This window comes from Panicum hallii, chromosome 9, assembly GCF_002211085.1.
Source record: "Panicum hallii strain FIL2 chromosome 9, PHallii_v3.1, whole genome shotgun sequence".
Classification (NCBI taxonomy): Eukaryota; Viridiplantae; Streptophyta; class Magnoliopsida; order Poales; family Poaceae; genus Panicum; species Panicum hallii.
This window is the reverse complement of record NC_038050.1, coordinates 8,427,806-8,440,504: the sequence shown is the minus strand read 5'-3', so window position 1 is coordinate 8,440,504 and position 12,699 is coordinate 8,427,806. Positions and strand designations below refer to the sequence as shown.

The 12,699-nt window shown below is 52.2% G+C and overlaps 1 protein-coding gene and 1 long non-coding RNA gene across 2 annotated transcripts; one reads left to right on the top strand and one right to left on the bottom strand.

Moving 5' to 3' along the window:
• Positions 1 to 2,457: 2,457 nt before the first annotated feature.
• Positions 2,458 to 2,931, bottom strand: LOC112873580. Its single transcript, XR_003224781.1, has 3 exons — positions 2,875 to 2,931; positions 2,682 to 2,794; positions 2,458 to 2,594 (listed from the first exon to the last, which is right to left on the bottom strand). It is a non-coding gene; the product is annotated as an uncharacterized LOC112873580 (long non-coding RNA).
• A 6,583-nt stretch (positions 2,932 to 9,514) lies between these two features.
• Positions 9,515 to 12,402, top strand: LOC112877062 (endo-1,4-beta-xylanase C-like). The gene is made up of 3 exons (XM_025941265.1): positions 9,515 to 9,964; positions 10,087 to 10,264; positions 10,466 to 12,402. Exons 1-3 carry the CDS (start codon positions 9,576 to 9,578, stop codon positions 12,137 to 12,139), a joined length of 2,241 nt encoding a protein of 746 aa, XP_025797050.1. The 5' UTR covers positions 9,515 to 9,575; the 3' UTR covers positions 12,140 to 12,402.
• Positions 12,403 to 12,699: the final 297 nt, after the last annotated feature.

The window sequence follows — 12,699 nt, the reverse complement described above, 5'->3', positions numbered from 1 at the left end:
GTGCACTCGTGATGAATTTAACTCTTTTAATTAGTTTCATAGTTCAAACTCAAACTACTTTAGCAAAATATGGAATCCAACATCTATCCTCTTGGGCTTGTGGGCTGGCAATTATTTTAGGCCCGGATCACGCCTCTAAGCTGCATTTATTAGGATATCGTTTCCAATTAAAATATTGAGTCAGCGACGGCTAGTATTCGATTTCATATATTAATCTTTATGCATCTGTATTTGTATCTTATTCTTTGAAAAATCATGTGATCTGTTTTTGGACGACGACCAACGGCCGGGAAACAAGAAATCGGGGCCGAGGCCCATCTCTTTTCTTATTGGCTGGTTTCGACCCCACCAAAAGGGCCGAAGGTCCACCCGCGTATCTTCTGGGCCTTGTACCTGGCAGGCCACCCGGTCAGACCGCGCTCATGCAGCCCAACATTGCTGCCGCATGGGCCGGGTGGTCAGCGGGATCAATAGAAAGCTTTCCAGTTCCAGCCTTCACTTTTCCTGCGGCACGCAGCAGAGAGACGGGAGACTGGGAGAGCACGTTCTGCACGCACCCACTGTTCAGGAAAACAAGGAAAAGGTCTGCCCACATGTAGTTGTGTACGCCGGCACTATCCCCACCGTCGATCCCATGCCTCCTTTTTCCGTATCGGTGGGGGTGTGAGCGATTTTTCGGTAGCAGGGGTAGTTTTGGAATGTACCGGCCGTCCGAGGCTTGTCCGGGACTCATTCATATCTTCTACTCGCGCTCTCTCCCCTCCTTTTCCCGTTCTCCCTTCTTCCTCTCGCGCTCTCTACTCCATTCCTGCAAATCTTGCGCGAATCTGAAGCTCGCACGGATGGACGCCGGCAGTGGCGGACCCAAAGGGTAGTGCAGTAGGTCACGGCGTCACGCCTCCCGCGGCCCTGATGCCTGCTAGCTGCTGCCTCCCGTCGGGCGTCGGCGCCGTGCGCGGGCCTGAGCGGCCGCGGCAAACCCGGCGACCGGCGTGCCTGTGCCCTGCGCCGGCCGCCTCCTGCGCTGCGCCCCAGTACTGCTGCGGGCACCCGCACGGCCGCCCCGACCGTCTGGCACTCCGGCACTCCGGCGCCCGGCTGCAGATTGCAGAAGCTAGCTGCCCAGCTCGATTTCCCAATTGCAATCCCCTCAATGGTCAGCACTTCTTTCTCTCATTCTATTCTACGACACCATGATTCTGTGATTTTATCTCAATCTCACTTGATGGAAACATTGCTCTATTTTTTCAGAAACACTGCACTTGAGTCATGAAGAATGGAAGCATTGCTCTTCTTTTTCAGAAACATGAAGCGAAAGCAAAGAAGATTGCTTCTTCTTCCCCACCAATCTCCGTTTCAGTTGATGGGCATGAGGTATCTGTGATTTCAGTTGTCAATGATGGCAGTGGTATCACTACAGGAAAAACGGTAACTTCCGACGGTTAAACCGTCGGAAGTTACGGCTAAACCGTCGGAAGTTAGTTAACTTCCGACGGTATAGACCAGGCCGTCGGAAGTTTGTTGGACGGAAAAAAGACGTCGGAAGTTTTAAACTTCCGACGGTATAGAGCCAGAACCGTCGGAAGTTTATAAACTTCCGACGGCCCCGAAAACCGTCGGAAGTTAGCTCGGTAAACGGCAGCTGACGTCCGTCTGTTAACTTCCGACGGTTTAACGTGGCCGTCGGAAGTTAGTTGGATTTAACTTCCGACGGTATAGAGAAACCGTCGGAAGTTAAGCTTATTCCCAGATCACTATCAAACCCTGAAACCAATCTAAACCAACCACAATCAATATATATCATCAAATTTCATCCACAAACCAACCATAAGCATTATGTATAATCAGATTTAATCCACAATTATAATTCACAATCAGAAATTGCACGCAAGTACACAATTCATATATCCACATACATATGTTCATAATCAAAGTTCACAAACTTCATACAAGTATCATATGGAACAAATTCATAGAACAATAATGTTTCACTTAAGTTTGGCCGCCTCCATCACCTGGTTGAATTGATCCGCCACTTCCAATAAATTGATCCGCCCAATTCGATGTTGGATCAACGTGTGAGTCTCCCGGTGCCGCTAGGTTAGGTGGTGGGGTGTGAAAAGGCTATAAAAGATAAATGGACAAGATTAGTTTGAAAGATAACTAATTGGATAATATTTATTAAGAGTGACCATATTTTGCAATGACTATTAACTAACATTTGAATCGTTGACTATCATACCTGAGGTGAAGCTGATGGCCAACCAGCCTGTGCAAAAGGTGGAGGTACCAGTGGTGGCACTTGTATATTCTGTTGCGTCGCTAATTGCTGAAAGATCAAATTTGTCAGCAACAATGTAACTTAACCTAAGTTGTAACAATTAAAATTTACTTGCAGTATTGCATTCTGTTGTGCAAGTTGAGCTTGGAACCACTGCTGCTGTAGCTCCTGTTGTCTTACTCTTTCACGCAGCCTTACAACCTCCGCGCTGTCGTCGCCACTACTTGTGCTACGACTTGCTGACCGCGACGATCCCGCTCTTTGACGCGACGGCACCTGACTCGAGTCAATGACTTTGTCGAATAATGGATACCTACAAATATTGACCAAATATAGCAAATTCGAAATATGTATTTTCGCTTAAATTATAAAATTAGATTGAAATTTAAAGAAATCTAACCGGCCATGAGGTTTTCCACCACCACTACTGTAAACGGCCTCAGGATCAATAGGCGCGTTTCTCCAATCATAACCCTCTCCATGGCGAGCAATCATTTGGTCACCATATGCCGCCTTCAAAGAACAAAATCGCACAATTACATAAGAGGTTTCATGATAACTCGATAGTGCTAATTTGGTAAATTTAGATATACCAGACGCTCTGTAGCCGCCTGAGAGCATAACTGATCTGGATTTGTAGGATCACGTCCCCTAAATCACGAAGCATCTCATCCATTCTATCATACTCTCCGTTATCATTACTTAGAACTTGTGGTGATGTTGCCACTTCTAATGGTATTGGGACTTCTGGTGCATTCTGAGGAGGTAAAGCTTCACCGTGATACACCCACACCTCATAGTTAGGCATGAAACCATACTTTATCAGATGTGAAGACAAAACCTTCCTAGTTTGACAATGGCAAATACGACAACGGCTACATGGGCATCTCACATCATTTCCATTCTTTGACATAGCAAAAGCACGCTTAACAAATTCCTCCGTATTAGCTATCCATTTATCTGACAAATTAGGCCAATCTTCGTACATCCATCGTCGATCCTCACCCATACTTTAAGTTAAATAATTGCAAAGTTAGAATATAGTTATCTTAAGCGATTAATTTTAAATTAGATATATCATAATTATAAAGGTTTAGTTACTAAACTAGTATCTAGTCACTATAATATGCATATCAAATACAATATTTTATTTAACTTCCAACGGTGCTACACTTACCTGGACGGCGGGGAGTCGGGCGGCGACGGGCCGGGCGGAGCGGCCGGGCGGCAGGGGGGCCGGGTGGCGCGGACGGGCGGCGGCGGCGGCGGGAACGTGCGGCGGCGCGGCCCGGGGGGCGGCGGGGACAGGCGGCAACGCGGTACGGACGGCGGCGGGGACGGCAGCGTAGCACGGACGGCGTCGCGGCGGCGGGAACGGGCGGCGGCGCGGCGGGGCGGTGGCAGGAACGAGCGGCGGCGGGAACGGGTGGCGGCGCGGCGGGGCGGTGGCAGGAACGAGCGGCGGAACGGCACGGACGGCGGCGCGGCGGCGGGAACGGGCGGCGGCGCAGCACGGATGGCGGCGCGGCGGGGCAACGGAGGCAACGGCCGGCAATGCGGCGGCGCGAAAGGGCGGCGGCGCGGACGGGCGGCGGCGCAAACGGGCGGCGGCGGCGCGGACGGGCGGCGGCGCGGAGGGGCGGCGGCGGCGCGGCGTGGCGTGGCCCGGCCCGGCGCGGCGTGGCGTGGCGCGAACGGGCGGCGGCGCGGCGCGGCGCGGCGGCGGCGCGGCGCGGCGGGCGGCCCTGGGGACGGCGCGGGAGGCGGGCGGCCCGGCCGCGGGGTGGCGCGGCGAGGGGGCGGAGGCGGGCGCGGACGGGGGGCGGCGCGGCAGGCGGCCCGGGCGGCGGCGCGGGAGGCCGGGCGGGCGCGCGGCCCGGGGCGGAGGCGGCGGCCCGGGGGCGGAGGCGGGCGCGGACGGGGGGCGGCGCGGCGGGCGGCCCGGGCGGCGGCGCGGGAGGCCGGGCGGGCGCGCGGCTCGGGGCGGAGGCGGCGGCGCGGGGCGGACGGGGCCCGGGGCGGAGGCGGCGGCGCGGGGCGGACGGCGCGGGGCGGAGGCGGCGGCGCGGGAGCAGTAGATTGGGGAAAAAAGAGAAGCGCAGCAGGAGATAACGCGAGAGCGGCGGGGTTAACGGCGTGCCACTAACTTCCGACGGCCGCGGAGTAAACCGTCGGAAGTTTGTTAACTTCCGACGGTATACTGTTGGGCCGTCGGAAGTTTTGAAACTTCCGACGGCTGTTTGACTGGCCGTCGGAAGTTAACAGACTTCCGACGGGGCCGTCGGAAGTTGACTTTGGCCGTCGGAACTTCGCCGTTTTCGTGTAGTGTATAGGCTAAAATCAAACTCCATTTGCGTGTGATGGCAATGGTTCAGCTGTAGTGTGGATGACAGACTGGTGGATGATGCTAGTGGTTCAAATTCAAATCCAACTGTGGATGATAGCTCAACTGAAAATGATGAGTCAATTGAAGTTGAAGAAGAACCAGAACCAGTCGATGAAGGGCTGCCTGAAGGGATTCAGATCGTCTAACGTCGGCCGCAGCGACGTATGCCTGCAGTCGCATACATCGGACCGTCCATTCGTATCAAACGACGAGACGCTTCGCGCTTCCAAATAGCAGGCCATGCGGCTAGTCCAGCCCATCGAAGCCCACCAGTCCACCACCAAAGCACAAGCATTTTCTCTTAAAAAAACAGAGCACACAAGCACCTCCCATGGGCGACTACTCCGCCGGCGACTCCCTTTTCCTCCGCCACTGCCTTGGTCGTCGATCGACCCTAAGGTGCCGTTATCTGCGAGGTCAAGCAACTGCCTTCCTCGCCTCTCGGCACTCAGGCCGCGACGTGCCAGGTGCTGCCGGTGAGCCGGTCCCCAAGCATGTGCTTTTTGGGGGAGTTTCCTGCCTTACTCGTCGCCAGCGCGGTCGCCGGCCGTTCGCCTGCCGACGTTGTGCTCAAGCCGCATCACTTTTCCTACGCGCGCCTGAAGCGCCGTCAAGGTGGAGCCCCTGATTTGCGAGCTTCAGATGCACTTTGCAGCCCCACAGTCCGAGCAATTTTGAGGTTGCAATCGGAGCAACTTTCAGCAGGTTGCAATCAGAGCAATTTTCAGCACAAGTGTTTCAACTAGGAACAACAAGATGCCATGCATTAGGTGGTCATGCCTTGGATTGTTGAAGACTTGTGTTTGTGTACCTTTTTCTAACCTCAAAGCCCTTTTGACCTTCATAGATAACCCAAAACATTGAAGCCTCTTCTATGGTACCAAATTTTATGCCAAGGTGAGGTAACAAAACAGGTAGCAAACCCTTCCTACAAGAAAAAAAAATGATTTTGTGGTAAACTAAACAACTAAAATAGAGTCTCTCTCTCTCTCTCTTCATGAAGAAAAATAAATCAATCATTATATTACATACCTATTTTCGTCCATCTCAAATATGCAGATTTTATTTTCAGGCAGATTCCTTCAATCAAGTTCAACATACCTAGGAAGGGTAAAGCCAACTAAATTAGAACACCAACAAATCTGAGTAGAGAGCAAGGTCTAGAAGTACATAGTATCCCACCTATTTCTCGGATTAAGCGCGAGCAGTTGAGAAGCAAGTGATCGCCGACGCATCCGTCCCTCGTAGCTCCAATCCTCGCGCCAAAACATCAGGTCCCACCAAAAGACCGAGCGGCCGCGCCAAAATAGACCTGGGCATCGCTGGTCATCAGGTGCATAACAGGCCGTGCCCATGGCCCATGGGCCAGCGCAGGGTGGAGCGCCTGGAATATCATGGTCCGTTGGATGCCAGCCAACGGTGTTGATTCGTCGACTGCAGGCATACTTCTTGCGGCTGACGTCACACAATCTGAATCCTGCCTGAAGAAGCAGAACCACTAGTTCATGATGCCGATTCTCTTCCCCTTGAACATGATCCAAGCTTAAGGCTGCCTATTTCAAGTTTTGATGTTAATGAACAAGATGTATCTAGAAGAAGGTACATTCTGAAAGGTACATGGCAACCACATGCCCATGAGTATTCAATCACTATAGTTTATGGTAAAGATCGTCGTTTTAGTCTTCTTTGGTTCTATAACTATCCTTGGATTGAATATAGTGTTGAGAAGGATGCAGCATTTTGTTTCACATGTTATTTGTTTGGGAAAGAAAATGGACAATTTGTTACTGGTGGTTGGAACAATTGGAATGTAGGAACTATAGCACTTACCAAGCATGAGAACTCAAAGGGCCACAAATTTGCTCAATAGAAACTCAATTTATTTGTGCAGAAGGATACTAAAATTGACATGGTTATTGTGAATGTGTCAGAAAAGGAAAAACTTGAATACAAGGCTAGGTTGACATATTCACTTAGATGTTTAAGGTTTTATTTGCGTTAAGGATTGGCATATCATGGACATGATGAAAGTGAAGAATCTCGCAACAGAGAAAACTTTCTTGAAATCTTGAAGTGGCTTGTAGGAAATAATGAGGAGGTTGATAAGGTTGTTCTGAAAAATGCTCTAGGTAATTGCATTTTGACCTCCCCTCGCATACAAAAGCAAATTATTAGATGTTGCTCTGAAGAAACTACTAGATACATAATTGAAGAACTTGGATGATCACTATGCAATTCTAGCAGATGAATGTAGTGATATATCACATAAGGAACAATTGGCTGTTTGTTTGCGTTATGTGAATAAACTTGCTAGGATTTGTGAGTGGTTTCTTGCTATAGTTCATGTGGCTGGCACCACTTCTTTGGAACTCAAAGCAGCAATCCAGTCTTTGCTTAGTCGTCATCACTTGACTATCACTCAAATACGTGGACAAGGGTTTGATGGGGCTAGTAGCATGAAAGGAGAGGTTAAAGGGCTGAAAATATTGATCACCAAGGAGTCTCCCTCTGCATATTATGTACATTGTTTTGCACATCAACTCTAGTTAGTTCTTGTTGCTGTTGCCAAAGGTAATGTTGGGTGCCAAATCTTTTTTGGTCAAGTTCCTGCTTGCTGATGTATTGGAGTTTCTTGCAAACATCATGATATGCTTAGAGATGTTAGAACTCGAAAACTGAAGAAGGCACTTGAATTGGATGAAATAGAAAGTGGGAGTGGTTTAAATCAAGAGATGGGATTGGCTAGGCCCGGTGGCACTAGGTGGGGTTCTCACTACAAAAATATCTTGCATATTATTGACATGTATTCTACAATTCGGGAAGTACTGGTAACTCTTGGAAAGAATCCCACACAAAGGGATGATTGGCCGAACATACATGCTATGGTTCTGATTTTTAAGTCATTTGAGTTTGTTTTCAATGCACACTTGACGCTTGTCATTCTTGGATACACAAATGAGTTATCCCAGTCATTGCAAAAGAGGGATCAAGATATTGTGAATGCAATGTCACTTGTCGGTTTGGCAAAAAAAAGAATGCAACAAATGAGGTCTCATGGGTGGGAAGGTTTCTTAGCAAAGGTTACAACATTTTGCAGAAAATATTCCATCGATATCCCTCCAATGGATGGTAAATATGAGCCTCATGGAAGATCCCATCGGTTTTACCCGGAACAAACAATTGATGATCACTTAGAAGAGAAGTGTATATTGGTGTGATTGATAGAATTCATCAAGAGCTTGAGAATCGGTTTGACGAGGTTAGTATGAGTTGCTTCTTTGTATGTCGGCTTTGAATCCCTCCAATTCATTTGCCTCTTTTGATGCGCAAAAAAAAGTACTTTGACTTGCAACTTTTTACCCCAAAGACTTTTCAAGTTGTCAATTGATGGAACTTGAACTCCAACTTGATACATATATTGATGATGTGAGAGAGAATGATAGATTCCAAGGTCTAAAGTCACTTAGTGAGCTGTCTATTAAGCATGTTGCAACATAGAAATATGATCTTTATGGTATGGTGTTCTTGATCCTTAAATTGGCATTGATTCTACCTGTGGCAACTGCAACTGTGGAAAGAGTATTTTCTGGGTTGAATCTAGTGAAGAATCAAACGAGAAATCGCATGTGTGATGAGTTATTGAATGATTTTTTGGTCACTTTTATTGAGCGTGAAATTTTCTCTAATATAAGTGAGGATGATATAATTCACACTTTCATGGTCATAAGGAAGCGTAAAGCAAAAGCATTAGACTAGATTAGTATTGTAATCTTCTATTTATGTAAGATCTTATTGATGTTGCAACTTTTTATATTGTAAATTATTCGAGTTCTAAACTAATTTGTTGAATTGAATGTAGTATGGAACCTTTTTACTTATGTTATTGTAAATTTGATCATTATGTACCGTATTGTTGCCGAAGTGCTATTAGATTATACCGGATTGGTTTTGAACTTTTTTACCGGAACTACCCTAGTGTCGATTTCTGGGTCCGCCACTAGATGCCGGTGAGAAGGAGGGTGTAAAGAGCTGCTCTTCGACCGTGTTGTTATCTCCGGCCATTTCAAGGAGCTATCTCTTGGCCAAGGACAACCGTCAAGGGTGGATCTGTTCGTGGAGGTACCAAAACTGTTCAAGCAAACCAAGTCTCCCGTTATAGTATGGTCCCTGCTCCAGCAAGCGAGTGGCAGCCCGGCGATCCAGCGTCTTCCCCAGCGACGGCGACGCCCCAACCGCCGCCGCATCCAGTTTTAGTATTATACGACCGCCGTCCTCCACATGCCAAAGACTACTTGCCGTGATCCTGACGCTCTTAATCCCCATTTGCCCGGACACAATCTAATCCACTACACTTTCGTGCTTCCAACGAAGAAAGCCAGATCGATGGAGCCACTGGCGCCAGTGTGTTCCGATCAGGCAGGCCGCTCCTCCCTTCACTCCAACTCCAACGCCTGCCCCCCGTCCTGCAGAGCTCCGCCGTCCATGCACATACACGAAGCATTTCCGGCGAAAGCGAGAGGTCCTTGGGAGAGCCGTATATTGCGGTGCAAGACTTGGGATCATGCAGATGGATTATCGATCGCCGCCGGGTGATTCAACCCCTAAGCTGAAGCAACCATCCGGTCCAAGGCAGATCGTTTGTGGATCGCGCATCGTTAACCTCGAGCGAGAGGCAGATCAAGTGTTCGTCAAGGCGAGATGAAGCCGATGCGAGAATTTCCCCCGCTTCGTAGCTTGCAATCCCAGCCACATTTGGTGGCGTCTCCATGTCTGTCCTTGAGACGACGATCCGTATATATACACGGCCAGTTCGTCGTACCGGTCTCACCGCAAGATTAGCCAGCTCGATTAGCCACTACATACAGTAATCAGCCTGCTGGTTAATCCGATCCAGCGTGCGTTGCTGCAATGGCGATCGGCGGCGACGCGGCGGGGCTTGTGGTGGTCGGCGACGGCGCCGGCGACGACAACATCATCCTGAATCCGGAGTTCGACGACGGGCTGGACAACTGGGCGGGGAACGGGTGCAAGATCGAGCTGCACGACGCGCTGGACGACGGCAAGGTGCTGCCCGCCAATGGCAAGTACTTCGTGGCGGCGACGGGGCGGACCGACACGTGGAACGGCGTGCAGCAGGACGTGACCGCGCGGATGCAGCGCAAGCTGCTCTATGAGGCCACGGCCACCGTGCGGCTCCACGCGGCGGCGGGCGGCGGCGCCGTGGCGCCGTGCGAGGTGCGCGCCACGCTCGGCGTGCAGACGGCCGACGGCAGGCAGCAGTACCTCGGCGTCGGAAAGTGAGTAGGAGATGCGAGCGCAGTGCGCTTGCTCTCTCGTCCATTCGTTCGTCGTCCCTCTTGGCCGTGGTGGGTTCTGACGGGGGAAGCCGGCCGTGCCGTGCGCTTCTGCGTTGGTGCAGGTCGCAGGTGTCGGACAAGGAGTGGGTGCGGCTGCAGGGGAAGATCCTGCTCAACTCCACGGTGGCCAAGGCGTCCATCTACATCGAAGGCCCGCCGGCCGGCGTCGACGTGCTCCTCGACAGCTTGGTGGTCAAGCACGCGCAGAAGGCCCCGCCGGCGCCGGCGCCGGACTTCGAGGTGACCCGTGCATCCTTGCATTTGCATTGAGCAGATCATGTTACGCCACCGGAGTTGTTCATTCATCAGTACACTGTGGTGCGGCAAAATCGCTCGCGTACATCACCAGCACGTTTCTTCACGTATTTCTTCTGAAGATGACGACATGCTACCTGCCGAGGAGTCACCTGGATGACGGCATCTACTGCTTGTTCGCTGCAGAAACTTGAGTACGGCGCCAACATCATCCAGAACAGCAACCTGGACGACGGCCTCAACGGCTGGTTCCCGCTGGGCCCTTGCACGCTGTCCGTCCACGACGGCGGCCCGCGGGTGCTGCCCCCCATGGCGCAGGAGTCCCTGGCGCTGGACGACGAGCCGCTCAACGGCAAGCACATCCACATCACCAACCGCACGCAGACGTGGATGGGCCCCGCACAGATCATCACCGACAAGCTCACCCTCTACGCCACGTACCAGGTCTCCGCCTGGGTCCGCATCGGCGCGCAGGCCGGCGGCGCGCCGCAGAACATCAACGTTGCCGTCGCCGTCGACAGCCAGTGGCTCAACGGCGGCCAGGTGCTGGCGCGCGACGAGCGCTGGTACGAGGTCGGCGGCGCTTTCCGCGTCGAGGACAAGCCGGCGACGCGCGTCATGGTCTACGTGCAGGGCCCCGACGCCGGCGTCGACCTCATGGTGGCCGGGCTCCAGGTGTTCCCCGTGGACCGCAAGGCCCGCGTCAAGCACCTCAAGAGGCTCACCGACAAGGTGCGCAAGCGCGACGTCGTGGTGAAGGTGACGGGCGCCGACGGCGGCGCCGTCAAGCAGGACGCCGGCGGCGTGGAGGTGCGCGTGCGCCAGGTGTCCAACAGCTTCCCGCTCGGCTCCTGCATCATGCGCACCAACATGGACAACGAGGACTTCGTGGACTTCTTCACCAAGAACTTCAACTGGGCGGTGTTCGGGAACGAGCTCAAGTGGTACTGGACGGAGCCGCAGCGCGGGCAGGTGAACTACGGCGACGCCGACGACCTCCTCCGCCTCTGCTCCGACCACGGCATGTGCGTGCGCGGCCACTGCATCTTCTGGGAGGTGGACAACGCCGTGCAGCAGTGGGTGAAGACGCTATCCGCCGACGACCTCTCCGCCGCCGTGAAGAGCCGCCTCACCGGGCTGCTCACCCGGTACAAGGGCAAGTTCCGGCACTACGACGTCAACAACGAGATGCTGCACGGGTCCTTCTACCAGGACAAGCTCGGCAAGGACATCCGCGCCACCATGTTCAAGACGGCCGCCGAGCTCGACCCGGACGCGCTGCTCTTCGTCAACGACTACAACGTCGAGAGCATGTGCGACATCCGCGCCACGCCGGAGGCCTACATCCAGCAGATCATCGGCCTGCAGGAGCAGGGCGCGCCGGTGGGCGGCGTCGGGCTGCAGGGCCACGTCAGCAACCCTGTCGGGCCGGTGATCCGCTCGGTGCTCGACCGGCTCGCCGTGCTGGGCCTGCCGATCTGGTTCACGGAGGTGGACGTGTCGTCGGCGAACGAGCACGTCCGCGCCGACGACCTGGAGGTGATGCTGCGGGAGGCGTACGCGCACCCGGCCGTGGAGGGCGTCATGCTCTGGGGGTTCTGGGAGCTCTTCATGAGCCGCGACGACGCGCACCTCGTCGACGCCGAGGGGCAGGTCAACGAGGCGGGGCGCCGGCTGCTGCAGCTCAAGCACGAGTGGCTCACGCACGCGCACGGCCACGCCGACGACAACGGCGAGTTCAAGTTCCGCGGCCACCACGGCGAGTACCACGTCGACGTGACCACGCCCACCGGCAAGATCTCGCAGACGTTCACCGTCGACAAGGACGACGCGCCCCTGGTGCTCAACATCAAAGTGTGAGCAATAATATGCGGGCACATTCAAATCATATATGCATGGAGGGAAATATGGTGTCTCGTGTTTGATGTCGTCCTAGCTACAGTGTGCATTGCAGTATTTATCATATCCCTAGGCCCTAGCTAGCCAGCCCATTATTGACTACTATTGCGAAAGAAATAAGGGGCTAGCTGATAAAATTCATATGTGCGTATGCATGTTTCGTGATGTTCATATACCCAAGTTTTATGTATAAAAAATTCACAAGAAATACAAAAAGGGGAATGAATGGCTACACTATTGTGTTAGGCAGTGAGCTTGCTTCTGAATTTTTTTGTGGTTATTTTTTCCCTGAATGAATTGAAATACTCCATCATGCATTTTAGCACTCCCCCATGGAATGATTACAAAATTGGTTGAACGTTTTGGGAATGTTATAGAAAAAGTATCAGTGGCCCAAATAGTAATATGTCTGGCATATATGTGATGAATGATTAATCAACAGCACACATTTTTTAAGAGATAAGTGTTGTTTGTTTTATGTGCAAGGCAACCATTTAAACTTTGATTACAAATTACTTCAC

What these genes read in the sequence shown, in the direction of transcription:
- LOC112877062 (XM_025941265.1), top strand. Translation starts at nt 9,576, where the DNA reads ATGGCGATCGGCGGCGACGCGGCGGGGCTTGTGGTGGTCGGCGACGGC. An exon ending in CAGTACCTCGGCGTCGGAAA is followed by an intron (nt 9,965 to 10,086) that starts GTGAGTAGGAGA and finishes GCGTTGGTGCAG; the next exon opens with GTCGCAGGTGTCGGACAAGG. An exon ending in CGCCGGCGCCGGACTTCGAG is followed by an intron (nt 10,265 to 10,465) that starts GTGACCCGTGCA and finishes TGTTCGCTGCAG; the next exon opens with AAACTTGAGTACGGCGCCAA.